Source organism: Hyla sarda, chromosome 4 (genome assembly GCF_029499605.1).
Source record: "Hyla sarda isolate aHylSar1 chromosome 4, aHylSar1.hap1, whole genome shotgun sequence".
NCBI classification, from domain to species: domain Eukaryota; kingdom Metazoa; phylum Chordata; class Amphibia; order Anura; family Hylidae; genus Hyla; species Hyla sarda.
In genome coordinates, this window is record NC_079192.1 from 416,736,528 (window position 1) to 416,749,128 (window position 12,601).

The window sequence follows — 12,601 nt, forward strand, 5'->3', positions numbered from 1 at the left end:
ACTACAGGAAAGTAGTGTGAGACCCATCATGACTATAGGAAAGTAGTGTGAGACCCATCATGACTATAGGAAAGTAGTGTGAGACCCATCATGACTATAGGAAAGTAGTGTGAGACCCATCATGACTATAGGAAAGTAGTGTGAGATCCATCATGACTATAGGAAAGTAGTGTGAGACCCATCATGACTATAGGAAAGTAGTGTGAGACCCATCATGACTACAGGAAAGTAGTGTGCGACCCATCATGACTACAGGAAAGTAGTGTGCGACCCATCATGACTATAGGAAAGTAGTGTGAGACCCATCATGACTATAGGAAAGTAGTGTGAGACCCATCATGGCTATAGGAAAGTAGTGTGAGACCCATCATGACTATAGGAAAGTAGGTGAGACCCATCATGACTACAGGAAAGTAGTGTGAGACCCATCATGGCTACAGGAAAGTAGTGTGAGACCCATCATGACTATAGGAAAGTAGTGTGAGACCCATCATGGCTACAGGAAAGTAGTGTGAGACCCATCATGACTATAGGAAAGTAGTGTGAGACCTATCATGACTACAGGAAAGTAGTGTGAGACCCATCATGACTACAGGAAAGTAGTGTGAGACCCATCATGACTACAGGAAAGTAGTGTAAGACCAATCATGACTATAGGAAAGTAGTGTGAGACCCATCATGACTATAGGAAAGTAGTGTGAGACCCATCATGACTATAGGAAAGTAGTGTGAGACCCATCATGACTATAGGAAAGTAGTGTGAGACCCATCATGACTATAGGAAAGTAGTGTGAGACCCATCATGACTATAGGAATGTAGTGTGAGACCCATCATGACTACAGGAAAGTAGTGTGAGACCCATCATGGCTACAGGAAAGTAGTGTGAGACCCATCATGACTATAGGAAAGTAGTGTGAGACCCATCATGACTATAGGAAAGTAGTGTGATAGCCATCATGACTACAGGAAAGTAGTGTGAGACCCATCATGACTATAGGAAAGTAGTGTGATAGCCATCATGACTATAGGAAAGTAGTGTGAGACCCATCATGGCTATAGGAAAGTAGTGTGAGACCCATCATGACTATAGGAAAGTAGGTGAGACCCATCATGACTACAGGAAAGTAGTGTGAGACCCATCATGGCTATAGGAAAGTAGTGTGAGACCCATCATGACTATAGGAAAGTAGTGTGAGACCCATCATGACTACAGGAAAGTAGTGTGAGACCCATCATGACTATAGGAAAGTAGTGTGAGACCCATCATGACTATAGGAAAGTAGTGTGAGACCCATCATGACTATAGGAAAGTAGTGTGAGACCTATCATGACTATAGGAAAGTAGTGTGAGACCCATCATGGCTATAGGAAAGTAGTGTGAGACCCATCATGACTATAGGAAAGTAGTGTGAGACCCATCATGGCTATAGGAAAGTAGTGTGAGACCCATCATGACTATAGGAAAGTAGGTGAGACCCATCATGACTACAGGAAAGTAGTGTGAGACCCATCATGGCTATAGGAAAGCAGTGTGAGACCCATCATGACTATAGGAAAGTAGTGTGAGACCCATCATGACTATAGGAAAGTAGTGTGAGACCCATCATGACTATAGGAAAGTAGTGTGAGACCCATCATGACTATAGGAAAGTAGTGTGAGACCCATCATGACTACAGGAAAGTAGTGTGAGACCCATCATGACTATAGGAAAGTAGTGTGAGACCCATCATGACTATAGGAAAGTAGTGTGAGACCCATCATGACTATAGGAAAGTAGTGTGAGACCTATCTTGACTATAGGAAAGTAGTGTGAGACCCATCATGACTATAGGAAAGTAGTGTGAGACCCATCATGACTACAGGAAAGTAGTGTGAGACCCATCATGACTATAGGAAAGTAGTGTGATAGCCATCATGACTATAGGAAAGTAGTGTGAGACCCATCATGGCTATAGGAAAGTAGTGTGAGACCCATCATGACTATAGGAAAGTAGGTGAGACCCATCATGACTACAGGAAAGTAGTGTGAGACCCATCATGACTATAGGAAAGTAGTGTGAGACCCATCATGACTACAGGAAAGTAGTGTGAGACCCATCATGACTATAGGAAAGCAGTGCGAGACCAATCATGACTACAGGAAAGTAGTGTGAGACCTATCATGGCTATAGGAAAGTAGTGTGAGACCCATCATGACTACAGGAAAGTAGTGTGAGACCTATCATGGCTACAGGAAAGTAGTGTGAGACCCATCATGACTACAGGAAAGTAGTGTGAAACCCATCATGACTATAGGAAAGCAGTGTGAGACCCATCATGACTACAGGAAAGTAGTGTGAGAGCAATCATGACTATAGGAAAGTAGTGTGAGACCCATCATGACTATAGGAAAGTAGTGTGAGACCCATCATGACTATAGGAAAGTAGTGTGAGACCCATCATGACTATAGGAAAGTAGTGTGAGACCCATCATGACTATATGAAAGTAGTGTGAGAGCCATCATGACTACAGGAAAGTAGTGTGAGACCCATCATGACTATAGGAAAGTAGTGTGAGAGCCATCATGACTACAGGAAAGTAGTGTGAGACCCATCATGACTATAGGAAAGTAGTGTGAGACCCATCATGACTACAAGAAAGTAGTGTGAGACCCATCATGACTACAGGAAAGTAGTGTGAGAGCCATCATGACTACAGGAAAGTAGTGTGAGACCCATCATGGCTATAGGAAAGTAGTGTGAAACCCATCATGACTATAGGAAAGCAGTGTGAGACCCATCATGACTACAGGAAAGTAGTGTGAGACCCATCATGACTATATGAAAGTAGTGTGAGAGCCATCATGACTACAGGAAAGTAGTGTGAGAGCCATCATGACTATAGGAAAGTAGGTGAGACCCATCATGACTACAGGAAAGCAGTGTGAGAGCCATCATGACTACAGGAAAGTAGTGTGAGACCTATCATGGCTATAGGAAAGTAGTGTGAGACCCATCATGACTTTAGGAAAGTAGTGTGAGACCCATCATGACTTTAGGAAAGTAGTGTGAGACCCATCATGACTATAGGAAAGTAGTGTGAGACCCATCATGGCTATAGGAAAGTAGCGTGAGACCCATCATGACTACAGGAAAGTAGTGTGAGACCTATCATGGCTATAGGAAAGTAGTGTGAGACCCATCATGGCGGACGCCCCCTTACCTGTTGTGCCACCTTCCAGAAGATTTCCCGCAGCAGTGAAAGCTTCATCTGGACCCCGATAGCTGCAAAACACAAATAGAAAGGGGTGACTGCACATGGAGGATAAAACCCTTAGGGGGCGCCAGTTCACCATGTTGTTACTTTGTCCTTCTGAAAGCATCAATTCTAAGTAAACAAAGAGGCGACAGGACTTGTCATTTCCGCGCCTGCCAGACATGAGCGAGCGCCCTACACCCGCACCATTATCAACGCGCCCTACACCTGCACCATTATCAACGCGCCCTACACCCGCACCATTATCAACGCGCCCTACACCCGCACCATTATCAACGCGCCCTACACCGCACCATTATCAACGCGCCCTACACCTGCACCATTATCAACGCGCCCTACACCCGCACCATTATCAACGCGCCCTACACCTGCACCATTATGAACGCGCCCTACACCCGCACCATTATCAACGCGCCCTACACCCGCACCATTATCAACGCGCCCTACACCCGAACCATTATCAACGCGCCCTACACCCGCACCATTATCAACGCGCCCTACACCCGCACCATTATCAGAGCGCCCTACACCCGCACCATTATCAATGCGCCCTACACCTGCACCATTATCAACGCGCCCTACACCGCACCATTATCAACGCGCCCTACACCCGCACCATTATCAACGTGCCCTACACCCGCACCATTATCAACGCGCCCTACACCCGCACCATTATCAACGCGCCCTACACCCGCACCATTATCAACGTGCCCTACACCCGCACCATTATCAACGCGCCCTACACCCGCACCATTATCAACGCGCCCTACACCTGCACCATTATCAACGCGCCGTACACCACCACCATTATCAACGCGCCCTACACCTGCACCATTATCAATGCGCCCTACACCCGCATCATTATCAACGCGCTCTACACCTGCACCATTATCAGCGTGCCCTACACCCGCACCATTATCAACGCGCTCTACACCTGCACCATTATCAACGTGCCCTACACCCGCACCATTATCAACGCGCCCTACACCCGCACCATTATCAACGCGCCCTACACCTGCACTATTATCAACGCGCCCTACACCCGCACCATTATCAACGCGCCCTACACCTGCACCATTATCAACGCGCCCTACACCTGCACCATTATCAGAGCGCCCTACACCCGCACCATTATCAGAGCGCCCTACACCCGCACCATTATCAACGCGCCCTACACCCGCACCATTATCAACGCGCCCTACACCCGCACCATTATCAACGCACCCGCACCATTATCAACGCACCCTACACCCGCACCATTATCAACGCGCCCTACACCCGCACCATTATCAACGCACCCTACACCCGCACCATTATCAATGCGCTCTACACCAGCACCACTATCAGCATGCCTTACACCCGCACCATTATCAGCGCGCCCTACACCTGCACCATTATCAACGCGCCCTACACCCGCACCATAATCAACGCGCTCTACACCCGCACCATTATCAACGCGCTCTACACCCGCACCATTATCAACGCGCCCTACACCTGCACCATTATGAACGCGCCCTACACCCGCACCATTATCAACGCGCTCTACACCTGCACCATTATCAACGCGCCCTACACCCGCACCATTATCAACGCGCCCTACACCCGCACCATTATCAACGCGCCCTACACCTGCACCATTATCAACGCGCCCTACACCCGCACCATTATCAGAGCGCCCTACACCCGCACCATTATCAACGCGCCCTACACCCGCACCATTATCAACGCGCCCTACACCCGCACCATTATCAACGCACCCTACACCCGCACCATTATCAACGCACCCTACACCCGCACCATTATCAACGCGCCCTACACCCGCACCATTATCAACGCACCCTACACCCGCACCATTATCAATGCGCTCTACACCAGCACCACTATCAGCATGCCTTACACCCGCACCATTATCAGCGCGCCCTACACCTGCACCATTATCAACGCGCCCTACACCAGCACCATTATCAACGCGCTCTACACCCGCACCATTATCAACGCGCCCTACACCTGCACCATTATGAACGCGCCCTACACCCGCACCATTATCAACGCGCCCTACACCTGCACCATTATGAACGCGCCCTACACCCGCATCATTATCAACGCGCCCTACACCCGCACCATTATCAACGCGCCCTACACCCGCACCATTATCAATGCGCCCTACACCTGCACCACTATCAGCATGCCCTACACCGGCACCATTATCAGCGTGCCCTACACCTGCACCATTATCAACGCGCCCTACACCTGCACCATTATCAACGCGCCCTACACCTGCACCATTATCAGAGCACCCTACACCCGCACCATTATCAGCGCACCCTACACCCGCACCATTATCAACGCGCATTATCAATATCTCAGGATATGATATCTCTCTGCTGCCCCCTGCTGGTCTCCTCTTATCTCTCAGGATATGATATCTCTGCTGCCCCCTGCTGGTCTCCTCTTATCTCTCAGGATATGATATCTCTGCTGCCCCCTGCTGGTCTCCTCTTATCTCTCAGGATATGATATCTCTCTGCTGCCCCCTGCTGGTCTCCTCTTATCTCTCAGGATATAATATCTCTGCTGCCCCCTGCTGGTCTCCTCTTATCTCTCAGGATATTATATCTCTGCTGCCCCCTGCTGGTCTCCTCTTATCTCTCAGGATATAATATCTCTGCTGCCCCCTGCTGGTCTCCTCTTATCTCTCAGGATATTATATCTCTGCTGCCCCCTGCTGGTCTCCTCTTATCTCTCAGGATATTATATCTCTGCTGCCCCCTGCTGGTCTCCTCTTATCTCTCAGGATATAATATTTCTCTGCTGCCCCCTGCTGGTCTCCTCTTATCTCTCAGGATATGATATCTCTCTGCTGCCCCCTGCTGGTCTCCTCTTATCTCTCAGGATATTATATCTCTGCTGCCCCCTGCTGGTCTCCTCTTATCTCTCAGGATATGATATATCTCTGCTGCCCCCTGCTGGTCTCCTCTTATCTATCAGGATATGATATCTCTGCTGCCCCCTGCTGGTCTCCTCTTATCTCTCAGGATATGATATCTCTCTGCTGCCCCCTGCTGGTCTCCTCTTATCTCTCAGGATATAATATTTCTCTGCTGCCCCCTGCTGGTCTCCTCTTATCTCTCAGGATATGATATCTCTCTGCTGCCCCCTTCTGGTCTCCTCTTATCTCTCAGGATATGATATCTCTGCTGCCCCCTGCTGGTCTCCTCTTATCTCTCAGGATATGATATATCTCTGCTGCCCCCTGCTGGTCTCCTCTTATCTCTCAGGATATGATATCTCTCTGCTGCCCCCTGCTGGTCTCCTCTTATCTCTCAGGATATGATATCTCTCTGCTGCCCCCTGCTGGTCTCCTCTTATCTCTCAGGGTATGATATCTCTGCTGCCCCCTGCTGGTCTCCTCTTATCTCTCAGGATATGATATCTCTGCTGCCCCCTGCTGGTCTCCTCTTATCTCTCAGGATATTATATCTCTGCTGCCCCCTGCTGGTCTCCTCTTATCTATCAGGATATGATATCTCTGCTGCCCCTGCTGGTCTCCTCTTATCTATCAGGATATGATATCTCTGCTGCCCCCTGCTGGTCTCCTCTTATCTCTCAGGATATGATATCTCTCTGCTGCCCCCTGCTGGTCTCCTCTTATCTCTCAGGATATGATATCTCTGCTGCCCCCTGCTGGTCTCCTCTTATCTCTCAGGATATGATATCTCTGCTGCCCCCTGCTGGTCTCCTCTTATCTCTCAGGATATGATATCTCTGCTGCCCCCTGCTGGTCTCCTCTTATCTCTCAGGGTATGATATCTCTCTGCTGCCCCCTTCTGGTCTCCTCTTATCTCTCAGGATATGATATCTCTCTGCTGCCCCCTGCTGGTCTCCTCTTATCTCTCAGGATATTATATCTCTGCTGCCCCCTGCTGGTCTCCTCTTATCTCATCTCTCTGCTGCCCCCTGCTGGTCTCCTCTTATCTCTCAGGATATGATATCTCTCTGCTGCCCCCTGCTGGTCTCCTCTTATCTCTCAGGATATGATATCTCTCTGCTGCCCCCTGCTGGTCTCCTCTTATCTCTCAGGATATTATATCTCTGCTGCCCCCTGCTGGTCTCCTCTTATCTCTCAGGATATTATATCTCTGCTGCCCCCTGCTGGTCTCCTCTTATCTCTCAGGATATGATATCTCTCTGCTGCCCCCTACTGGTCTCCTCTTATATCTCAGGATATGATATCTCTCTGCTGCCCCCTTCTGGTCTCCTCTTATCTCTCAGGATATGATATCTCTCTGCTGCCCCCTGCTGGTCTCCTCTTATCTCTCAGGATATGATATCTCTGCTGCCCCCTGCTGGTCTCCTCTTATCTATCAGGATATGATATCTCTGCTGCCCCCTTCTGGTCTCCTCTTATCTCTCAGGATATGATATCTCTGCTGCCCCCTGCTGGTCTCCTCTTATCTCTCAGGATATGATATCTCTGCTGCCCCCTGCTGGTCTCCTCTTATCTCTCAGGATATGATATCTCTCTGCTGCCCCCTTCTGGTCTCCTCTTATCTCTCAGGATATAATATCTCTCTGCTGCCCCCTGCTGGTGTCCTCTTATCTCTCAGGATATGATATCTCTGCTGCCCCCTGCTGGTGTCCTCTTATCTCTCAGGATATTATATCTCTGCTGCCCCCTGCTGGTCTCCTCTTATCTCTCAGGATATAATATCTCTCTGCTGCCCCCTGCTGGTCTCCTCTTATCTCTCAGGATATGATATCTCTCTGCTGCCCCCTGCTGGTCTCCTCTTATCTCATCTCTCTGCTGCCCCCTGCTGGTCTCCTCTTATCTCTCAGGATATGATATCTCTGCTGCCCCCTGCTGGTGTCCTCTTATCTCTCAGGATATCATATCTCTCTGCTGCCCCCTGCTGGTCTCCTCTTATCTATCAGGATATGATATCTCTCTGCTGCCCCCTGCTGGTCTCCTCTTATCTCTCAGGATATTATATCTCTGCTGCCCCCTGCTGGTCTCCTCTTATCTCTCAGGATATGATATCTCTCTGCTGCCCCCTGCTGGTCTCCTCTTATCTCTCAGGATATGATATCTCTCTGCTGCCCCCTGCTGGTCTCCTCTTATCTCTCAGGATATGATATCTCTCTGCTGCCCCCTGCTGGTCTCCTCTTATCTCTCAGGATATGATATCTCTCTGCTGCCCCCTGCTGGTCTCCTCTTATCTCTCAGGATATGATATCTCTCTGCTGCCCCCTGCTGGTCTCCTCTTATCTCTCAGGATATGATATCTCTCTGCTGCCCCCTGCTGGTCTCCTCTTATCTCTCAGGATATGATATCTCTCTGCTGCCCCCTGCTGGTCTCCTCTTATCTCTCAGGATATGATATCTCTCTGCTGCCCCCTGCTGGTCTCCTCTTATCTCTCAGGATATGATATCTCTGCTGCCCCCTGCTGGTCTCCTCTTATCTCTCAGGATATGATATCTCTCTGCTGCCCCCTGCTGGTCTCCTCTTATCTCTCAGGATATGATATCTCTGCTGCCCCCTGCTGGTCTCCTCTTATCTCTCAGGATATAATATCTCTGCTGCCCCCTGCTGGTCTCCTCTTATCTCTCAGGATATGATATCTCTCTGCTGCCCCCTGCTGGTCTCCTCTTATCTCTCAGGATATGATATCTCTCTGCTGCCCCCTGCTGGTCTCCTCTTATCTCTCAGGATATGATATCTCTCTGCTGCCCCCTGCTGGTCTCCTCTTATCTCTCAGGATATAATATCTCTGCTGCCCCCTGCTGGTCTCCTCTTATCTCTCAGGATATGATATCTCTGCTGCCCCCTTCTGGTCTCCTCTTATCTCTCAGGATATAATATCTCTGCTGCCCCCTGCTGGTCTCCTCTTATCTCTCAGGATATAATATCTCTGCTGCCCCCTGCTGGTCTCCTCTTAGCTCTCAGGATATGATATCTCTGCTGCCCCCTTCTGGTCTCCTCTTATCTCTCAGGATATGATATCTCTCTGCTGCCCCCTGCTGGTCTCCTCTTATCTCTCAGGATATAATATCTCTGCTGCCCCCTGCTGGTCTCCTCTTATCTCTCAGGATATGATATCTCTCTGCTGCCCCCTGCTGGTCTCCTCTTATCTCTCAGGATATGATATCTCTCTGCTGCCCCCTGCTGGTCTCCTCTTATCTCTCAGGATACAGGTCATGCAGTGTACAGCCCTTGTTCTGCTGTGGTGCACTGTGGGAGTTGTAGTTTACTACCAGCCTTGTAAAATACAGTGCATTATGGGAGACCAGATAAGTTGTGAGGTGTATGTCAGGAAGGACAGTGGCATCCAGCAGAATTGTGACTGCTGCTCTGGATGTTTTTGCTGAATATAATTTCTTGGCCATTAAATATAGTGTCACAGGCTGTCAGAGCATGCTGGGAGTTGTTGTTTTGCTGTAGGAAGAAAGGGAACCCCAATACTGACATCGGATCCTCCCATACGAAGGGTTAAATCATCAGATGACTGATCTAATATTATCCCCCCCCCCCCCCCCAGTGACTTCCCACCGAGCGCTCGCACCTCACCGCGTTCTCTCACCCAACAGCGGAAATGTGAAGTCTCCTCCGCGTCACCAGGGCACAAATATAGGAACAGTATACCTAGTCACATCCTATATATATATATACCCGTGGGGAGGGAGGGGGCACTATAATCAAATATCTATACAGTCATGGCCGTAAATGTTGTCCCCCCTGAAATGTTTCTATAACATTTAGTATTTCTCACAGGAAAGGATTGCAGTAACACAGGTTTATTCCCTTTGTGTATATATATATATATATATATATAGATCTCCTCTCCTCTGTATATATATATAGATCTCCTCTCCTCTGTGTATATATATATATATATATATATATATAGATCTCCTCTCCTCTGTAAATATATATATATATATAGATCTCCTCTCCTCTGTAAATATATATATAGATCTCCTCTCCTCTGTGTATATATATATATATATATATATATATATATATATATAGATCTCCTCTCCTCTGTATATATATATATATAGATCTCCTCACCTCTGTATATATATATATATATATATATATATATATAGATCTCCTCTCCTCTGTATATATATATATATATATATATATATATATCTCCTCTCCTCTGTATATATATATATATATATATAGATCTCCTCTCCTCTGTATATATATATATATATATATATATATAGATCTCCTCTCCTCTGTATATATATATATATATATATATAGATCTCCTCTCCTCTGTATATATATATATATATATATATATATATATATATATATATATATATTGCAGTAACACAGGTTTTGCTATACACATGTTTATTCCCTTTGTCTGTATTGGAACTAAACCAAAAAAGGAGGAAAAAAAGCAAATTGGACATAATGTCACCAAACTCCAAAAATGGTCCGGACACAATTATTGGCCCCTTAACTTAATATTTGGTTGCACACCCTTTGGAAAAAATAAGTGAAATCAGTGTCTTCCTATAACCATCAATAATCTTCTTACACCTCTCAGCCGGAATGTTGGACCACTCTTCCTATAACCATCAATAAGCTTCTTACACCTCTCAGCCGGAATGTTGGACCACTCTTCCTATAAGCATCAATAAGCTTCTTACACCTCTCAGCCGGAATGTTGGACCACTCTTCCTATAACCATCAATAAGCTTCTTACACCTCTCAGCCGGAATTTTGGACCACTCTTCTTATAACCATCAATAAGCTTCTTACACCTCTCAGCCGGGATGTTGGACCACTCTTCCTATAACCATCAATAAGCTTCTTACACCTCTCAGCGGGAATGTTGGACCACTCTTCCTATAAGCATCAATAAGCTTCTTACACCTCTCAGCCGGAATGTTGGACCACTCTTCCTATAAGCATTAATAAGCTTCTTACACCTCTCGGCCGGAATGTTGGACCACTCTTCCTTTACAAACTGCTCCTGGTCTCTCTTATTGGACGGCGCCTTTTCCCAACAGTAATTTTAGGATCTCTCCACAGGTGATCAATGGGATTTAGATCTGGACTCATTGCTGACACTTCAGGACTCTCCAGCGCTTTGTTGTCGTCCATTCTGGGGCTTTTTGATGTATGTTCGGGGTCATTGTCCTGCTGGAAGACCCAAGATCTGGGACACAAACCCAGCTTTCTGACACTGGGCTGTACAGTGCGACCCAAAATCCATTGGTAATCCTCAGATTTCATGATGTCTTGTACACATTCAAGGCCCCCAGTGCCAGAGGCAGCAAAACACCCAAAACATCACTGACCTCCCCCATATGTCACTGTAGGTTCTGTGTTCTTTTCTTTGTAGGCCTCATTCCGTTTTCGGTAAACAGTAAAATGATTTGCTTTACCAAAAACCTCTATCTTGTCTCATCTGTCCACAAGACGTTTTCCCAGAATGATTTTGGTTACTCAAGTTCATTTTGGTAAAATGTAGTCTTGCTTTTTTATGTCTCTGTTTCAGCAGTGGTGTCCTCCTGGGTCTCCTCCATAGTGGGGTCCTCCTGGGTCTCCTCCATAGTGGGGTCCTCCTGGGTCTCCTCCATAGTGGGGTCCTCCTGGGTCTCCTCCATAGTGGGGTCCTCCTGGGTCTCCTCCATAGTGGGGTCCTCCTGGGTCTCCTCCATAGTGGGGTCCTCCTGGGTCTCCTCCATAGCGGGGTCCTCCTGGGTCTCCTCCATAGTGGGTTCCTCCTGGGTCTCCTCCATAGTGGGGTCCTCCTGGGTCTCCTCCATAGTGGGGTCCTCCTGGGTCTCCTCCATAGTGGGGTCCCTCCTGGGTCTCCTCCATAGTGGGGTCCTCCTGGGTCTCCTCCATAGTGGGGTCCTCCTGGGTCTCCTCCATAGTGGGGTCCTCCTGGGTCTACTCCATAGCGTTTCATTTCATATAAATGTGGACTGATAGTTCGCGCTGACACTGATGCTCCCTGAGACTGCAGAACAGCTTGAATATCTTTGGAACTTGTTTGGGGCTGCTTATCCACCATCCGGACTATCCTGCGTTTTTCTCTTCCGTCCACGTCCAGGGAGATTACCTACAGTTCCATGGGGTGTAAACTTCTTGATAATGTTGCGCACTGTGGACAAAGACAAATCTAGATCTCTGGAGATGGACGTGTAACCTGGAGATTGTTGATATTTTCCACAATTTTGGTTCCCAAGTCCTCAGACAGTTCTCTTCTCCTCTTTCTGTTGTCCATGCTTAGTGTGACACACACAGACACAATGCAAAAACTAAGTGAACTTCTCTCCTTTTTATCTCCTTTCAGGTGTGATTTTTATATT

General features: G+C 47.6%; 1 protein-coding gene across 1 annotated transcript in view; it reads right to left on the reverse strand.

Annotated features, from left to right (window-relative positions):
• CACNA2D4 (calcium voltage-gated channel auxiliary subunit alpha2delta 4) overlaps nt 1–12,601 on the reverse strand; it is a 256,253-nt gene that overhangs the window by 37,949 nt on the left and 205,703 nt on the right. Inside the window, exon 27 of the mRNA XM_056517887.1 lies at nt 3,205–3,266. Within this exon, the coding sequence (XP_056373862.1) occupies nt 3,205–3,266 (62 nt within the window). The remainder of the gene's footprint in view (nt 1–3,204; nt 3,267–12,601) is intronic.